General features: G+C 43.6%; 1 protein-coding gene across 1 annotated transcript in view; it reads left to right on the forward strand.

Annotated features, from left to right (window-relative positions):
• zcchc7 (zinc finger, CCHC domain containing 7) overlaps window positions 1–19002 on the forward strand; it is a gene marked incomplete at its 5' end in the record, with an annotated part of 19950 nt that extends 948 nt beyond the window's left edge. The window contains 5 exons of the mRNA XM_079158752.1: window positions 564–694; window positions 1595–1630; window positions 13237–13335; window positions 14975–15092; window positions 16512–19002. Coding sequence (XP_079014878.1) covers window positions 564–694; window positions 1595–1630; window positions 13237–13335; window positions 14975–15092; window positions 16512–17116 — 989 coding nt within the window. The 3' untranslated portion in view covers window positions 17117–19002. The remainder of the gene's footprint in view (window positions 1–563; window positions 695–1594; window positions 1631–13236; window positions 13336–14974; window positions 15093–16511) is intronic.
• Window positions 19003–19336: the final 334 nt, after the last annotated feature.

The raw sequence follows: 19336 nt of genomic DNA on the forward strand, positions 1-19336 counted from the left end.
TGTGCGCGTTAGCAGTGAAGGGTGAATCTAATGACCATCAATGACAATTATCCCACCGCAACGTTCATTACCTTGCCCATTTACACTAATGCCATAGAATGGAAAACCCTGTGTGCATGTAAGAGCTTGCCTGTCTCCCCTCCTCACTCTCTCCCCCCCCCTCTTTTTCTCTCTCGCTCTCTCTCTGCCAGTCAGTCATGTACTGTGCTCTGTGTGATGGATGAGTAACCAGGTGAACACCATAGGGAGAGGGGAGACCAGGACACACACCGCACATTTTCTCTTTTTCTCCCTCTCTCTCTCTCTCTCTCTCCCCCATTCTTTCCTCCCCTCTTCCTCTGTATCTTCATGCTCATCTCGCTCTTCCTCTCCTCCTCTTTTGCATATCGTTTTCAACAGCAAACAGACGCGTAAAGTTGCTTGTCCTCGTAATTACCCTTTTCTTGGAACGCATAACTTTTTTTTCTCACACAAATTATACTGTATGTGTTGGTGTGCGCGTTTGAGAGAGAAAAGAGAGTCAGGTCTCTGTCCCCTGGGCCTTTCTGTGTCTCTCATTAAAGACAGACGGTTGACGGAGCGCGAGTGTGTCGCTCGCCTCGCCTGTCGCCCTCGACAACAACACGCTACCCCGGCGGTCTGGAGGGAGAGAGCAAGCGGAAGGGAAGCTGGCGTTGGTGTGGTGGTGGTGGTGGTAGGAGGGGAGGGGGGGGTTGTTGAAGAAAAAGAAAGCTAGATGAGAGGTGGAGGAGAATTCAGCTATCAAAATTCATATTTGCCCATCTCTGTATTCAAATCCAAACTGCTCAGATTAAGCCAGAATAGAAGTGCCCAGCGTTCTTTACTGGGCTTAAAAAGACGGATTTTAACAGGCACTTTTGGCCAAATGGTCACTTTTTTAATTTGACAAGAATCTGCACATCATGCACATTTTTTGATAATAACCTGTTTATTGTATGGAAGAGAAAACTAAACATCCCTCACAGGACAGGCATGAAATCCTCTCTCTCGCTCTCTCTCTCTCTCTCTCGCGCTCTCTCTCTCTCTCTCTCTCTCTCTCTCTCTCTCTCTCTCTCTCTCTCTCTCTCTCTCTCTCTCTCTCTCTGTAGGTGTGTAAGTAAATAAATCTTGTTGCCCGCGGCGACTGCGGCATTTTCAATTTCCCAGTGGGAAGCGGCGGCGGTTGGGAAAGGATGTCGGAATGCTTAAGGAACAGCGTGGCGAAGCCCCGGAGATAATGCTTTAGCCACAGCGGGACAAAAACAACTGACTGACGGTCTGAGTGACTGACTGACTTTAGAGAGAGACACACAGAAGAGAGATCTGTTAGATAAAGGGTTAGTGGCAAACAAACGACACCAAGGCCTGCTTTTCAGTTTGCCTTTGGCCCTCTCTCTGTTTGTCAGCATCTCCCCAAATGCCATTACATGTTTCTTATTTATCGCGTCTTTATTATCCAATGCAACTAAGAGTTGCACAAACATGCTGCCGGTTGCTTTTAGACATTTTCATTCCCCTCTTTTTTAAATATCTGTTCTTGGTACTTTCATGTATGTGTGACGACCGTATCAAGTGTTTTATTCTCTCTCCTCAGACCTGTCCGGAGATCTGGAGACAGTATCACGTCACGGTGAGTATCCGACCACAAAACCAGCACCGTCAGCAAACTCCACTCTAGCACCGTTCACGCTTTTCACCCGGGCGCTTTCACACTTCTTTATGTTTTCATCAGGGGGCTTGGTCAGAGGATAGGGTGCAACGTTTCTGGTTCCTCTCAAACCTGGAGAAAGTAAAAAAACAAAAAAAAAGCCTTGTATTTCAGTATTTGGACACTCGTTAATAGTGGACAGAGATGTAACGGGTGGCAGAGGTTTTAAAACAATATACAGTAAATATATTACATATTCATTGTTTGGTAACTTTAATATGTCAAATCTTTTTAGTTATGCACTAACATGGGCAGATCTAATAAATATGGAACCCCTCTATTAGGCTACCCCATCAGTATTTCATTATATATGCACAGCAACTGATGCACATGCATTTAACACACTGTGAAGTTTACTCTTCGCTATGTCAAAGTTTACTTGTTTTCAGTATGTAGAGTTTGTACACAACCTGTGTCAAATTTATCCATATCCCAGCGGACGTAGTAGTTCTGAGTCCCAATTAAAAGCAGAGGAATGTAAAAGAACAAGATGGTGGGGGGGGGGGGACTAAGCCAGCAGCAAGCTCACCCTGCCCCACTTCCACTTCCTAAATCTTTTTCATGCAGAACCTGTCTCATCAGAATAGAAAGATTTTAAATCTCACAGAATGTGCCTCAAACAAAAAGGATGTCCAACGATATTTGCGAGGGAGACTTTGTATTAATTCACTCAATGTTTAAATACAGAAAATATGGTCCATTTGCACAGAAAAACAAAGAAACGGAAATAACAGCGTGAGTCGATAAAGTCAATGTCCACATCCTTTGTATTCACGCGTGTGGCTGTTTAACAAAAAAAAAGAAGCTATCCGAAAGAAAGTATTGTCCATGAGCTTTGTGAAAGGCAAAGGTGCCACACGATCACTCAAAATCAATAATTCAGTTGCGATTGGTATTCACGTTGCCCTGTAGCAGCCGAGTGAACCATGGTGGAAATAAACATCTCATAAGATTAAGGAAGCGCCCTGAGTGATGGGAGCCTTTACCTTTTTTAACTTTTTTTAGCTTCACTTTTAATGTGTGTGTGTGTGTGTGTGTGTGTGTGTGTGTGTGTGTGTGTGTGTGTAAGAGAGCACAAACGATGTGTCAAAGAGTCGAAAACTGTGTGACAGTCACATGGGCCATATGTCAGCGGGGATGCTTTTTGCTCATTTGTGTGTGTGTGCGTTTATCCAAATTCTGAACAGATAACTAGTTTCCTTGGCTCCTTATGTATGCATTTGTGTGTGTGTGTGTGCGTGCATCTGAGCGAGGGGGTGATATAGACCTCAGCCTAAGAGAAAAGAGCAGCTTGTTTGTCAATTAAAAGACGTGATAAAGCATGAAATGGGCTGCCAACGCCACTCGGGACGAGGGAGGGAGTGAGAGAGGAGGAGAAGAAGTGTGTGTTTGCATATATCTTGGCGTGCACTGTGTGTGTGTGTGTTGGGGGAGGTCTGTCACTCTCCTCTATGGAGATTAATTAGCAGGGGCTGTCTAATGAAAAGGCAGCATCGTTAGCGCTGGGTAGCACGGCGGGAGAGACAGAGGGAGGAGGAGGAGTAAGGAGGGAGGGAGGACGAGGAGGAGGAAAAGGGACAGAGAAGTTCCAGGGGAGACGCTGGCAGAGAGGATGGGAGTTAGGTTTAACACTGGTGGGATGCTATATGTGTTATTGTCAAGGTTTTAGACGAGAGGAAAAGACTGGCAACGAAAGAAGCGCCGGTAAAGTTATCCAGTGGCCTCACGAGATCATGAAACCACTTCTTCTTTTTTGTTCGTGTGTGTTTGCGTGTGACGCCGTGCTTTAACGGGTGGAGGATTGTGACCCAGGTCTAATTGAAGTATTTAAACCATTTAAGCACTGGGAACAGAAGGTCGTTACAGATCCAAACCGGCCTGGGGGGGGCTTTAGGGGCTCGCACAGACACAAACAAACAAACACACACACAAACACACGCGCATGCATACACAGGGCTCCTTCTGTTTAAGACAGCCTCATTTTATTCATGATGCTGCTTATGACCCTGAACTCCCCAATGTGAGAAGGTGTGTGTGTGTGTGTTTGCTTTGGGAGATGTGACTCTGTCACCTTCCGCTGGGCTCAGCCAGGTGTGAAAAGGCATTCTGTCAGACCTCCCTGCTACTGGGTCCATTTATCCTTTGTGTGTGTGTGTGTGCGTGCATGTTTAGAGAGTGTGTGTGTGTGTGTGCGTGTGCGTGTGCGTGTGCGTGTGCGTGCGTGCGTGTGTGGGCATGCATGTTTGGTGTGTATGTGTGCGTATGTGCACGTGCGTTCGCGTACGCCGGGTCCGTTTATCTTCCCTGAGTGTATGTGTTGTCTGCCTGCACCTGGCCCTCAACTAACAAACTCCTCCAAACCACACAGTATAGACCACAAAGCCCCGGGGTATTTACTGAGAAAGTAAGATACTGACACACATGGACACACACAAATACCCCCCCACACACACACACTTCTTACTAATATTTATATATATATTTAGAGAGTGAGAGAGGGAAATATCCACTACAGTTTCATCTTGTCTGTGACGTAATGGTTTTGAAGACATTTTTTACAGTACAGTGTAGAGTAATATTTACAAGAAAAGATTTGCTTGGAGGAAGAGGTTTATTCCAGCAGCTCTTCCTCAGTCTCTCTTTCTCTTTCACTCAGACGCCTACAGACACCCTGGTTTGACCTTTTCTTCTGCCCACAGCTTCACAGCGGGGGCCCTCCCTCCATCTTTGCATTTTTTTTACCTTTCTCACCAATATCAAAATATCGTTGACGCCAAAACATGATCTTCATGCATTCTAGCTGTTTTTTTGTTTAGTGGGTGAAAATGTGTTTCCATGATACGTGTTTCAGTCAGCCAACCTCATCGCCTTATGCTGTTAGCGCTTTCCTTCATCTCCCAGAATGCCTTTCAACGAGCCCAAAACCATCATGCCTCTTCTGCGTTGGATTGCTGCTGATTGTTTATTTGTCAGTGCAAAATGGAGACCGTAGAGAGAAGCCGCGGCTCTTTGACTCTCAGCGAGTGATTACTGAATACTATTTGAATTGTCTGTGTTTTTGGAAAGCTTAAAATCGTTCTGTTCTCAAAATGGAAGCGATGTCACGTTGAGTGCATTAAACCGATCAATAACAGGAATGCAAAAATAATACGGAATGCAACAAATCATTTTGCCTTTAAAATGTCCGAAATGAGTGAAAAATGCCCAGTTCCTAATGTCCAAGGTGACGTCTTCAAATTGGTTGTGTTGTCCAACAAACACTCCTAAATCCCACATTTATCCAATAACAATCAAACAAAACCGAGAAAAAAAGCAGCAAATTCAGCAAACGATCGGCATCTCCGCTCGACGAAAAAACAAAAGAATTGAAAATTGTCGGGTTCTTTTTCTTTCTTTTTTTTCTCAGTTCTGTCTTTTACAGTATGCCACTGAATGTATTTGAACTCAACAGTGTTTTTGTTTTTTTGTAGAGATTCTTGACCAATGATCAAAAGGCAAAGAGAGCCACTTTGAAATGGGCAGACATGGGAGGAGCACGGTGAGGTGTGAATGGATGGATGGAGAGCGGTCAGCGAAGGCAGGCAGGGCGGTTCAAGTTGAGCGACCTGCTGTCCGCACACGGGCTGCATTAATGCGCGTAGAGATCATGCATAAATGCGTGCATCTGATCGTACGACACACTTGAAGTCAATGTGACTTTTCACTCTCCTGAGTGTTGTCAGGAGACCCTGCTGGGCCGGCTCAAGACCAGAGCGCCACCCCGTGGCCGCCGCGGGAAGCGTCGGTCGAGGACGTTAGAACTGAGAATTTACCTCCTTTTGATTTTTAAGAACTCTGAACGTGGGTCAAATCCAAATCAGTCATCAATCTGCCGCGCGGGAGAAGAGGCCTTGTGGCATTAGATTCAACACGATTGGTATACATATAGAAATGTGCTACTACTCTGTAAGGACCAGAGACGGGGGGGGGGGGGGTGTGTCGTAAGAGATTTAGAGGGAATGGAGGAGAGAGAGAGCCAAGGAGGGGTGAGTGTATTAAAAAGGGAGAGGGAGACAGCAGGGTGAGTGTGAGCACACAGCAGCTGATTGGTACAGGTATAAGATGTGTGAGCATTGATTTGCCGCTCTTTGGATAGCAGTGGTGACACCTGTACGCGCGTGTTTATTGATCTTTGGTACCTCCGCCCCAAGGGGTGCGCGCGTGTGTGTGTGTGTGTGTGTGTGTGTGTGTGTGTGTGTGTGTGTGTGTGTGTGTGTGTGTGTGTGTGTGTGGCGGTGCTCGTGGAAAACAATTAGTAACCTTTTTTTGTTCACTATAGAAATGAAGCCGTTTTAACTCCTCTCTCACCTCCCTGTGTTTTTTTTTCTTCTTCTTCTTTCCATTTAGTACGTTTTATACCTTTTTGTCTCCACGAGGTTCTTTTTTTCCCGTGTGCTCGATTCACACGGGCCTTTGTCAGCGCCCAAGGTTAGGACGTTTGCCCCTTTTTAAAATCCTCTTTTCAGGAAAGGAAATACATTTACATGTCTTTAGAACACAATCAAATATAAATGACTTTTCTTAACCTCTTGATTTTTTTCCATTTCAAATTAAAGCTCATATTATGTGCTAAAATGTTGGAATGTTTAGTCTCATTCGAATGGCTCATGTCTTTTTCTTGCACTAGATAGTTGTCAGTGCAGCCTGAACATACTCATCCGATAGTGTAAAACTGACCATCATTAGATTATGGATAGTAGAAACACTCCTCCCACTCCAACACTACATGTATTATATTATTGTATATTTACTTTTTATGAGTTTTTATTTCATTTTAAGGGGACAGATATTCACCTGGAGCTTGGCTGCAGGATGCAGCACCGTTGTTCCTTAATGAAATCTCAATTCATTGATTTATTTGCTGAAATACATCCTGGATGTTCAGAGTAATATCAGTAATAGGTTATATACGTATTTGTTCATCTATGCATTTAAAAGTGTAAATACTTGACCATTTTAAGGAACAACACAACACGTGTATCAGAACTCTGTCTGAAGTGCGCCGGTGACGTTTTCCAGATTGTAGTTTTAGATTTTTTGAAGGGAAACTGTATTTTTTTTAAAATACTGAAGCAGTTTTAAATGAGACAATTATTTATTTCAACCATTGTGTAGTAATAACATGGAAATATAGAGAAATAGAGTTTATCTTTGCTCCTAGACAAATGTATTTGTGTATTATACAAACAGGAAACATTATATAACAATCACAGACATATTAGTCATTACAGTTTGTTGATAAATGTTCACTTCATTGTAGAGACGATCTTTGTGATCAAGTTTTATCGTTGACTTGTAATTGCAGGACAAGACCAGCTACAGAAAGAAAGTAGCACATTTCTGAATATTTTTTCTCTACAGACTTCTAATGGAAATAATTAGAGCATTTGTTCACAGCTGTTTTAATGGTTTGACAGTAGCTATGAGTGCACCTTTTTTCTGACCTGATCCGGTCTCACAGTGGCAGCCGGCCACAGGTGAGGCTGTTGTTGAAGGACCTTGTCAGCATGCTGTGTTAGAGTGCCCCTCAGTGGTCAAATAGAGAACTGCGCTCTGATCACACGGTGAAGACGGGAAGCTCTGGGGCAGAACTTCTCTCCTCCCAACGTCAAATTTGTGTTTCATTTTAATTGAATTAATTGCACAAAAAAACCAACTTAAAACGTATTATTCCCAAAATATTTGTTCCTTCTAAATAGACGGGACAACGTTTCAACCACAGGTGGTCTTAAAATAGAAACCAGTCCATGGAGAATAAAATAAATGGAAATGAAACTAATATGTCATTATACAATTATAATAATAATAGCAACAAAAAACCAGTACGTCTGTGTTGAGACCCACACTTTTCTGACAAAGCCTCACATAATAGTTGAACCTCACAAATTACCCATAATTCCAATAACAATGAGTTAACAGTGCTCTTAGCTCCTCTGTTCTTTCTGCTGAACTTGAAATCCCAGGTTTAAGGTTTCGACCTTTCTTCCACTTCATCTGTCCTTCCCTCTGTCTGGCTGACCTCTTTTTCTTTTTTTATTTCCTCATTCTTCTTACAAGAATGAGCTCAATTCAAAAACCTCTTTAAATCCACATCTATTCAGGGAGCTGTTTTTGCTGTCTCATCATTGTACAGTATGCAGACTCTCCGGTCTTCTCAGCTCCGCCACGTCAAAAGGCTCTCGCTTCTTTATTCTCCCTCAGACTGAGACACTGACGGCACAGGACACAGGGGAGGGGACATTTGTAAAAGGACATGGCTTTTTTTTGTGTTTTCAATCTATTAAAAACGAGCAGTTGCCATGAAAGAGAGAAAGTCCTGCAGGTGAGGAAGAGTAGTGCAGAGCATGGCATTTAATGGTATTCATACACTTGTACACTGTATTTTTGGACTCTTAACTTGCAACTCAAACAACAAACGAATACAATAGAGCTGAAACAATTCATTTTAATCACTAAACTACTTTAATAACAATAACAAAAATGCTAAACATTTGCTTGCATCAGCTTCTAAAATGGGATTCTTTTCTGTTTTTCTCTGTTTTACATCTTGTTTTTGAACTGTTTATCAGACAAAACAAACCATTTCAAGATGGTAACAGGCGACAGCCTCCGCAGCTGAGAAGTGAATCCAGTGCTAAAGTGCCTTAAATTTGCATTCCCTCTAATTTCCATCAGGGGGCGACTCCTCTGGTTGTATAGAAGTCAATGAGAAAATGACTCTACTTCTCTCTTGATTTATTACCTCAGTAAACATTGTAAACATGAGTTTATGGTCTCAATCTCTAGTTTCAAGTCTTCTTCAATACAGCATGATGTTCATTTAGTAAATTATGGTCCATTTAGAGTCAAACAGACCCTAAAAATGTTTTATTCAGCGTTTGGTTGTACTTCGCTAATCAATCAATCAATCATGACAGTAGTAAGTGTCAGTCCTCTAACAGAGCATTGCATAACAATGAAAAGTAACATACTGCAGCAATAATGAAAACAATAAGTAAGAGTGTTAAAGAAAAACCAAAAGGGGAGAAAAGGAAAAGGAAACATACAAATGTCCACAGACGCTTCCTTTGGAAGTTTTTGGTACAGGTGTCTTCACATAGACTACATGCAAAACCATAGGAATGTACACACAAATGCGCACACAGGTGCAGTGTTATCAGAGGTCTTGCAGGCTTTGCTTGGTCTTTGTGCCTTTCCGCTTAGCTGGATGGGGTCGATTTTTATGTGTGTGGAAGTGTGGGTCTGTGTGTGATTTGTTGGCTGCGATGTAAAATCACGGTTTAACATCCCGACCGGGGCATAAGAGTCCATCTATACACAGCAAGTCTGGACCCCCGTCTCTCCCACACGTATGCGTCGTCTCTGTCTAATTGCTGGATATAAAGTGAATGAACACAAAGCAGCCTCTGAACTCAGCAGCTAATAGAAACTGAATGACTTGGACCTAGATCTGAATAGATTAGCTCGTATCCTCTGTTCTGCCGTCCACGGTTTGACCAGATTACCTCCCAAAAAAGGGGAGGGGGGGGGTTCCTCCAGAGGTGGCAACCCACCGTCCCCCCCGCATCACATTATCGCGACATTCCAGGAGCATTTTTTCCCTCTCTCTCCTAAAGAGAAAATCAGGAGTCCCGCTGATTGTCTTCAGACCGGCTGACTGACGGGAGGAGATATGAAGAGCCTCAGGGAATTACTGTGTGTGTGTGTGTGTGTGTGTGTGTGTGTGTGTGTGTGTGTGTGTGTGTGTGTGTGTGTGTGTGTGTGTGTGTGTGTGTGTGTGTGTGTGTGTGTGTGTGTGTGTGTGTGTGTGTGTGTGTGTGTGTGTGTGTGAGAGAGCGGGAGGAGTGCTCGAAAAAAGGGCGCCGGGTTAGGGCTTCAGGTCTGAGTCTTTGTGAACTGGCAGACACAAAGGGGGCAGAAATCACATCTGGTTATTTGGAGGACGCCCCCCCCCCCCCCCCCCCCCCCCGAGTAGGCTTCCTCCTCCATAGCCCCACACACCGCCACCTTAAACAGGTCTCCAAACAACGATTGAGTCTCTCCTTCCTGTCCAAGAGTGAGAGCAACAAAACACTCTAATTACATTCTTTACAATTGTGGACATTTGCACAGTTAAAAATCGTACCTGAAGAATCAATGGATGCTAGGTAATTTATTGTATTCTCCTTGAAAACATGTTCACCTTATAGCCATTTCACAACTGTCTAATTAACCCCCCCCCCCCCCCCCCCCCCCCGCCCTGTTAACCTAATGTGTACATACTGGCATGCTGCATAAACACACACTCACGCACCACAAGGGTGTGTTTGTTTTGGTATGAGCCCAGTCGTCGTGTTGTGTTGCGAGGCTGTTTCCGATGATAAAAGCACGCAGAGTCGGTCCCCCGCGGCTCCAGTAACTTATGCAAACCTCACCCCATCTCCGCAATAACATATGCAAAACATGTGAATCGTTACTGTTCAGATCCCGACCCCTCTCTCCTCTCACACACACAAGCCTGTTTGCTTCTCGGATTGTGTTCGATAACTGTGTGTGTGTGTGTGTGTTCCTTTAGATTGTAGTCGGTAACAGTCTGAGCTTTGTGTCGGCCAAAGGATTATCACGGCTTCGCCACCAGCAGCTAAGGCAAGAGAGGCAGAGGAGAGCGGGGCTTAGAGAGAGACACAGCGTATGCGTCGGGGACAACTGTGTGTGTGTGTGTGTGTGTGTGTGTGTGTGTGTGTGTGTGTGTGTGTGTGTGTGTGTGTGTGTGTGTGTTAGACAGAGTCCTGCAACTGTGTGTGTGTGTGCATGCATGAGAGGCCACGGATGGCTGGTTGTCTGTGTCCACCCAGCGAAGCCCTTAGGACCTTTCTTAAACACCCTCCTACACACACACACACACACACACACACACAGACACATCCTAAACCGTCGGTCCTCTTCCAGCTTCAGTCCCTTTTTTTTTTGTCTGACTGGCAAAGTGTCTGAACAGCTCCAGAAGCTCTCCATGTCATATCAGCAGGAAGTGGATGAGACTCTCTCATGCCGTCTCTGCACTTAGAGGCCCGTTAGTTTAACACACACAGACGTTTTTAATACAGACTCCCATGTCTGTCAAGCCAGTTTATGAATGGAGAGGTTAGCCACTTTTTGGGGGAAAGCGGGAAAGATGTAGAACTGATTAATTTAACGAGATTAAATGTCATAAACAGCATCCACATAATACAAAAGAATACACTGAAAAGAAACAGGAAAAGGTCATTTAATCTGGCGTGGACAAAAGACAAAACATATAAAAAGAAATAAACTAGACGTATAGAGATGGTATTATGCATAAACTTAAAGCATGACGGTAGCCCTAAAAGTGCAATGTAGGTGAACAGAAAGGCACACATACACACCTTTCAGATGTCAGACAAAAAAACTGCTTCATGCAGCAATTGGACGGCTGCGTGGAGGTGAGGAAGCAACATTCCTGAAACGAATTCCTTTGCCATGTTGCACCGCCGTCCTTCTACAGTAGCCCGGAACGGACAAACCAAACTCTGGCTCTCTAGCAAGAGCCATTTGCGGGTTTGTTTTTTTAACGTTGCCCGAAGGCAATCCACAACCTCACCACTAGATGCCACTAAATTCCTACACACTGCTCATTTAAGAGTCGTTAAAGGTCGTTTGAAACCGCTATAAACACTTCCACTTGCCTTCAGACGTGGTTGGATAACAACGTTGTAGGACCTAGTTTCAAGCATTATCCGTCTTTAAGACATGTGACAGTCTAAACCACAGGGTTCTCTCCAGCAATAGTAAATGTGATTGATAAAGTGATCAGATCTCAGATCTACAACGTTAAATCACCTTAATGGTGTCAACAGCTGTTTATACAAGTGCTGTAAATATACAGTAAAGTACTGTAATGGATGACTTTGCAACTGCAGAGCCTGCTTCTCTTCTCAGATATAATGAGAAACTGATGTCGGGGGATATTTAAGATTTTTTTCCATTTGGAAAACTGATGCATGACTCAAACAGATGCTTGTCGACTACCATCGTAATTCTGAGTGAACCACAGTCAGTGGAATCGGATTTGTTGTTTGCTTTTCGTTGATCCCAAAATCTTACCTCTGGCTTTTACGAAGAAAGGCACCCAACTAACTTTAGCTTGGTGCCAGGAGAGTCGAAGCTAAGCCTCAAACATAAATGATCTTTTAAAAAACCTTCTGAAAATACGCCCGAGTCATATTGACTTTCCCCGCGCAGCCAGACTCTTGAGGACTCTTCTCCAAAGCCCCTGAGAAAGAGAGCGCAAAGACACCGAACCGATATGATCCCACCGGCCCTTCGCCCTGTTAGCAATTTAGATGCCCTCCCCCCGATAGGAAGCGCCGGATGGAAACAGAGAGCGGGGAATGAGAGAGAGAGGGATGAAGGTTTATTCAGTTAATTAATATTGTATGAGGCAGACAACTCTTCACACGCACAGGTTTTTTTTTTTTTAGACAACTATCACAGGTTGATGGGAGAGTAGGAGGGGATTTCATTCCTCTCTCTCTCTGGTGCTTTCATCCCGTCTGTGCTGGATCAGAGTACGTGGAGATAACGTGAGCCCAAGGTCAGGGAGGGAAGAGACGGAGGGAGACCTACAGCCAATTTACATGAAAGATGAATGGGAAGAGGGGCAGGGGGTTGGAGGGGTGGCAAAGGGGCGCTTGAGACGGGAACTGTGATCTCCTTAGGGTGCGTGTGCGTGTGTGTGTGTGTGTGTGTGTGTGTGTGTATGTGTGTGTGTGTGTGTGTGTGTGTGTGTGTGTGTGTACGTGTGTGTGTGTGTGTACGTGTGTGCGTGTGTGTACACGCACGCTCGCAAGAGGCCTGTGATCTCCTGGCCTTTGTGATGGAGATGGGCCCGGCCGGCCTGACCCGATAATGACGCGATGCTCTAATAGCATTCATCCTTTCTATCGCAAAACTACTCAAGCGGAAAAGAGAGAGAGAAGAGAGAGGGGGGGGAGCAGGGAGGAGGGAGAGGAGAAGAAAAGGAGGGGACAGTTAGCTAACCTATGTTTAAGAAACGACGCAAATCATTTGGAATCAGGGTTGAGAGAGTGATGGGGGGGCACCATAGGTGTGTGTGTAAGAGTGACATTAGCAGTAAATGCACTGTGTGTGTGTGTCTCCTCTCTCTCTCTTTATCAGTGTATATTTGCTGTGGGCACTGGAGCATGGGAGGCTTTCAGAACGCTGGCCCATAGGGGACGGGACCCTGTGTCCAACACACACACACACACACACACAGACGGTTACTTATCATACGGGGTCATTACAGGCCTCTAACTACAGACCCAGTAATCACCGGTTTACATCAGAACCCATATTCAGCGCACAATACACGGCAGCTCGTATCAATAGAGAGCATGGGAATTACACCACCACATTTATTTAATTTTTTTTATAGAGAGAAAAGAATGTTCCTGTAACGAGCCCCCTTTTCACTCTGCGTCTGCACTTAGACGAAGGCAGGTCTTCCCACGAGGCAGCAGCGCGAGGCCCGGGGTCGGACGCAACAGGTCTACTGCTACAACTGCTCCCGGAGAGGACACTTCGGCCACGTGAGTAGCTCACTCTGTCCTGTTTTTTTATGTGACTGCTTTTAGGAGGAGGTATTTACAGATCTCAAGAATGAAATAAAGCCCCGGGGTGATTTCCAGGCACATTAAATGGGTTGCACTACAAATCAGAAGTTTGAATCTTACCACACACCCGATTCTTGCAAGCTATGAGCTGTTTCCTCAGTTTTGCTCATTTGGGTTCAACTTTTAGAGACTCGTTATGCCGAATGTGGAGAAAATCTTTTGGAATTCCCATTCCCACACACTGTAGGTACTGAGTTTGTTAGATGTTTTCATGAACCTTTGTCAGGCGTCTATCTTTTTCTATCACCTGATTTCATTTTCCCATGGGAATGTCTACCAAGCGTGCATAACTTAAACGTGTTAACTCCGACAATAACATATCATCGGTGACATTGTTTCCTGGTGGCGTTGGGATTCATTACGGTCCCCATAATTCCAGTGTCCTGTCTACCATCCACTATTAACATAAAGGCAAATATGCCCAAATATATGCATATATATATATTAGAGCTGTGAAAAATAACGCGTTAACGCGTTATGATTAAATTACGGGATTAATTTGTTATTTTTTTTTAACGCATTTAACGTATGCGCAGAATGAGCTTCCAATATACCCACAATTGACCGTTCGGCCCCTTAGTTACTGTTGCTACGTCGACAAAACTCCCAGGACTGTGAACCCAAAAGCATGGCGAGGACGGGGACCAGCGCTATATCTGTCAGTGTCAGTGATACTTTTTGGAGTAATATCTCCGCGATATTCTCCGGATCAAGGCAAAAGGGACTGCAATATGCAGTGGAAGGATATATCCAAAACATTAAGATCACGAAGGTGACACAACAATAATCGAAGCAAAAGCATACAGGTCTCAATCAAAACATCTCTAATGCAGTCAGACGTTAGCTGCTATCCAAACAAACTAATGTAACAGACTGTCTCATGTTTGTCCTTTCTGGTGTTGAAGATATGTCCCATCAGCGTTGCCGTAGAGAGGGGGCAATTCCCGCCTCTAGGAAAAGGGGCGTAAACGTAAACGGGAAGACGTTATGGTTTCACCGTAGCACTACCAGCCTAAAGTACCATCTCCACGCGACGCATGCGTTGGTCGGTGAGGGGAGTTTAAGTGGAATGCGCCAAACCACCCTCACTGAACAACGTAGTTCCCTCACTAAGTCTGCCTGTGACAAGTTGACTAGCACAGTTGCCAAATGGATTGCAAAAAGCTGTAGACCGATTAATATTGTTGAGGACGAGGGGAAGTTTTGCGAGTGGCAACGGGGGACTCGAGCATCAAAGACGCACAATAATGACAAAAATCGGTAATATGTGATTAATCATGATTAATAATCCACAGAAACCTGTGATTAATTTGATTAAAATTTGTAATCATTTCACAGCCCTAATATATATGCAAAAAGTTAAGTAGAAAGATAAAGTTAGCTTCATGGATATTGTTCACAATGACATCACACACTACAGAATGAATGTAGTGTAATGTAGGGATATTCTATTACAGCTTAACCTCTGCCTCTCCTTTGCAGTTTGACTTTGTGACCCATATTGTTTTTAATACAATAAAACACATCCGTCATGCATTTGTGTGTTTTCCCTCAGGCGTGTAAATGGCAGAGGATGTACAACGGGACGTATCCCAGCACCCCGTTCATCAACCACTACGACACGAAGAAGGACGTTGGAAGCAGAGAGAAGTGGATCGTGGTGAAGGTTAAAGGTGAGTCACACAAACGCTCCTTCTGCTCGTCTTTATTACGACGCCTCTCTTACCTCTGGCCTTCTGCCTCTATATAAAGCTGAAGGGTTTGTGAGGGGGCAGTTGTGGAAGTTTGCTTAAGTCAGAGTACCAACACATGAATGTAAAAATACTCCATTGCAAGATAAAAACACTTTGTTGTACTTCAGTAAAAGTACCCACTCAAGATGTGTTTTTCTTTTGACCTTGACTACGCTGACTTGTATCTGTAACAAAGTCTGTCGCTGGAGAAGTGCCACATTCCTCTACTGAACGGGGGAGTGTCTAGCTAGATTCGGTACGTCACAAAATCAAAAGCCGATGTCTGATACGCCAGAAATGGCAACACATGTCGAAGAAGAAGAAGTCTGAGCCGCAAGACTTGCAAAGAAACCTGAAACCTCCAGCGCAGAGAGGACCTGTGAGTGCAGAGTGGGGGAGTTGTCATTAGCTAAGTGAAACGCTTTGACAGCCAACACAGTAGAGTTGTGCAGTTTTTGGATGTAAACCGGACCCTGGATCATCTCACTAGATATTATTGTATGTTTTACAACCACTAACGCTGTGTCAGCCACTGCCAACTACAAGCTAACAAGCAGCATAAACAAACAAAAGATGCTATCTATGTTTACCATTGTGATACGTCTGCCAGTCGCCCATTCTGGTGCACAACAGACTTTTTATCTGAGTCAAACCTGGAGAACAATTTCAGAATGAACTTTTTATGTGGGAAAACCATGTTAAGCAAAATATCTATCATAGCAGAGTGTTCTTACATACTTAAAGAACGTGTCCCGAGGAGAACTTTAAAGTATCAAAAGTAAAAAGTACTTTATTCATTTATTATTAGTTATTATTTATGACTTTGGTAGATTGTTAATACTGATACTGATCAGTGTATAAGCGGCATCGTACCTTTTTAGCTACACAGTATGTACTGTAGCGCAGTAAAAAAAGGTTCCAACTGAAATGTAGTGGAGTAGAAGTGGCATAAATCTTTACTCAAGTACAGTACTTGAGTAAATGTACTTAATTACTTTCCACCACTGATTCGGGGTCAAACCGTACACAAAGGTTTGATGGGGTGGGAAGACAAAAGATTACATTTTCTTGACAGTTATTTAAAAAAAAAAAATGAAACATTAAACTGTTGAGTTCACTCAAACAGATGTACATGATGAGTAAATGCTAACGGTGGTGATCCTCTACTTGAATCACAGCACAGCAGAGCTGATGGTTCACACTGCTATGGTGTTATGATTTTGCATTGTTTAATGTAGCTTTATGCAGAGATGTAAACATGACCAGAGTCGGGTTAAATATCCACACGGCTTTTTGTCAAACTTGACTTTTCATGACCAAATAAATAATGAAAGCGTTTTTGCATCCGTCTCCCCCCAGAACTGAAGAAAAACGGCTTTCTCCTGGCCAGCTCTCAAACCTCTCTCACTCCAGGACCGCCAAAGAAGAAACGGAAAGTCGGCCAACACAACAGCTACCACCAGCCGAACCACACGCCTCGCCAGAGCCCCAACAACCACAAACCCAACCACGTCTTTTTTAAGGACAGCGACGTCTTCGGGGCCGCAGCGCCCAAAACCAAAAAGAACAATAAGCACAAGCAACAAGAAAGCAATGTGAAACCGTGGAAACCCAAGAGACCGGTTCCCACCTCCAAAGACCCTCTCCCAGCGGCTAAAGTCTTCGTGGACGAAGCGGAGGACTTTCCCAGAGGTGGAGGCAAAGGCAAGGATGTACAGAAGAAGAGGACGAGCGCGAGGAAGAGGAAGCGGAAGCAAGCTCCTTCAGCGCCACCAGAAGCGCACAGAGAGGGCAGCCCGGACCGTCTCTGTTGGACAGTGACCAGGGAGATGCAGGGCTCGACGTCGAAGCAGCAGAAGGGGAAGAAGAACAAGAGAAATCGACGAAAAGCGAAGGACCGCGCAGATGTACAACCGACGGATGAGAACCTGTTCATCATCAAGCAGAGGAAACCCAGGAGATAGCGGCGGTTTGTGTGAGGCGGAGGCGTCTGCAGGGACCCGTACACAAAGCTTGCATTCATGACGTTTCGGGATGTCTCAGACATTTTGCCGACTCAGGCCTTAGTTGGAGATGCCAGTGCTGCTTTGAGGGGTTCATCGGACTTTCTTTTTTATTATTACTGAAGACATTTTGACACAGTAGGAAAAGCACAGATGTAAATAATAAAATGAATGAAGGCTGAATGTTTCAGGGTCCTGGCGTCGTGCGCACCGACTCACTGTCGGGGCCTCACTGGGACTCTTGAATAGACCGGGAGAGGTTCTGTTCTAAAGCAGTAGTCGGGTGTCCATGTGAACATTCAACAACGCTTAAAATAACTACATACAGTTTGGTTTAGGCAACAAAACCACGACAGTGAAACCACAAAGTGGTGTTGAACACCGGTCTTCTGGCTGAAAGTCGTTTTTTGGATATTGTGAAGTACGTCACTTGCCCTGACAGTTGCTTAGTCTCGTGGATGCATTTAATTTGTGTCTCCACCACGAATAAGGCTCCTAATTGACTTTCCATTGTCATTATTTTATCTCAAGAAACACGAAAGCCATGTTCCGTGTCCATGTACACAAACCAACAAGTTGCATTTCATGACTATTGGGCTGGAGCTTTGGAACAGTGTTTTCTTGCTGTAATCATTCCTCCAGTTCATACTGGTCCCGTACGTAGATCCCCTCCTAATGCAGTCTGTGTGAGGGATGGGGGGCATACTGTAATTCACAGTTGTTATTTTGTGCAAAAATGTATTTCAAAGTGTATCTGAAACTTCTGCAGCGTGAGTTCGACAAATCAAGTAGATTCCTTTCAAAAGAACAAAAATCTCCTCTTTTCGTTACAATCTCTCCGCTGCAGCTCAACAGTGAAACACTGACCAGGACAACAAAAAGGACAGAATTCAGTCCTTCAAAGTATGTAACTTTGAAAGACATCTACTTGATTTGTCGAACTCAGACCGCTGAAGTATCATATTAGCTTCAGATAAACTTCTCAATACAGTTTTGCTCAAAATGACCTACTTTGGATCTTTTAATGTCCAGTATGAACAGGAGGGATTTAAGAACAATTGTGAAGCTATCCTTTCAATGTTATTTCCACTTGTGATTTTCCTACGATGAAGAGTCAAAATGTCTGCTGAGGAAAGAAAGCTGCTTTTATTCAGTCAGTAGTTATTTAAGTCATCTCCACAGTTCTAACGGGCAGCGACGAATTCTTTAGTTGCCTTAACTTATCAGTTAATGGTTTAATAAGTCATGCTTTAGATGATGAAATGATGTCCTTATCATGTTCTCTCATTTTGTTGTTCACATAATTTGAATTAAAAACAGACTCTGATCTTTGAAGTAGAATTAGATCATTTCCTAGTGCCTCTGCTTTCCCAAAGAAAGGGGAATCTGTTTTCCAAATACTCTTGGAATTGGTCCGTTTTTCATTTAGAACTGAAGAGATGCCCTTTTTTTTCTACACTAGTAAATTATCTAAATATATGAACATACTGTAAATACCTATATTACACATGTTTGATGCAACTCTGCAGGAAGTTGTCGGTATTTACCCTTTTAACCATCCACTACATCAATTCAGTTCACATGATTAAAGAAAAGAGGTCGAGATGTTTCCTTGATAACATGAATACTGGCTGCCTGAAGTCTCTGGGATAAATACAACTTGAGTGTGCTGTGTCGTGACTTCTTATTGCCTTCTTTCAGTTAGAGAAGTTTGTTGTGTGATTAATATAGAACCTGTTCACACAGGTCTTTTTTAGATACTACATAATTATTTACATTGCATTTGTGATGCAATTTATATTAATGATACATTACAATCATTTGGTTCCAGCACCATCAAGATCACATGGGGAAGTTATGTGCTGACAATGCCACCAGTAATGGCCAAAAAGAATGAAGACTGGCATTTTAACAATCTTTCTCACATTTTTATAAACCAAATAAAAGTAAATAAAAAAATACTTTGCTGCTCAAAATGTTCCTGACTGTGACTGCATACAATATGAAGTAGTTTCCCTGTACATTACTGTACAGGGAAACTAGAGTTTTGCTCACATATTCAACTGTTTAGGATCACCATCTAAACACTGAGGGCAATTTTCCTTTCTCAATCCAAACTAAATTATAAAGTTGGCCACCCTGTTGTGTTAAGTGGCATAACAAAGGACATAATACAGTAAA

Source organism: Pholis gunnellus (genome assembly GCF_910591455.1).
Source record: "Pholis gunnellus genome assembly, chromosome: 5".
Taxonomy (NCBI): domain Eukaryota; kingdom Metazoa; phylum Chordata; class Actinopteri; order Perciformes; family Pholidae; genus Pholis; species Pholis gunnellus.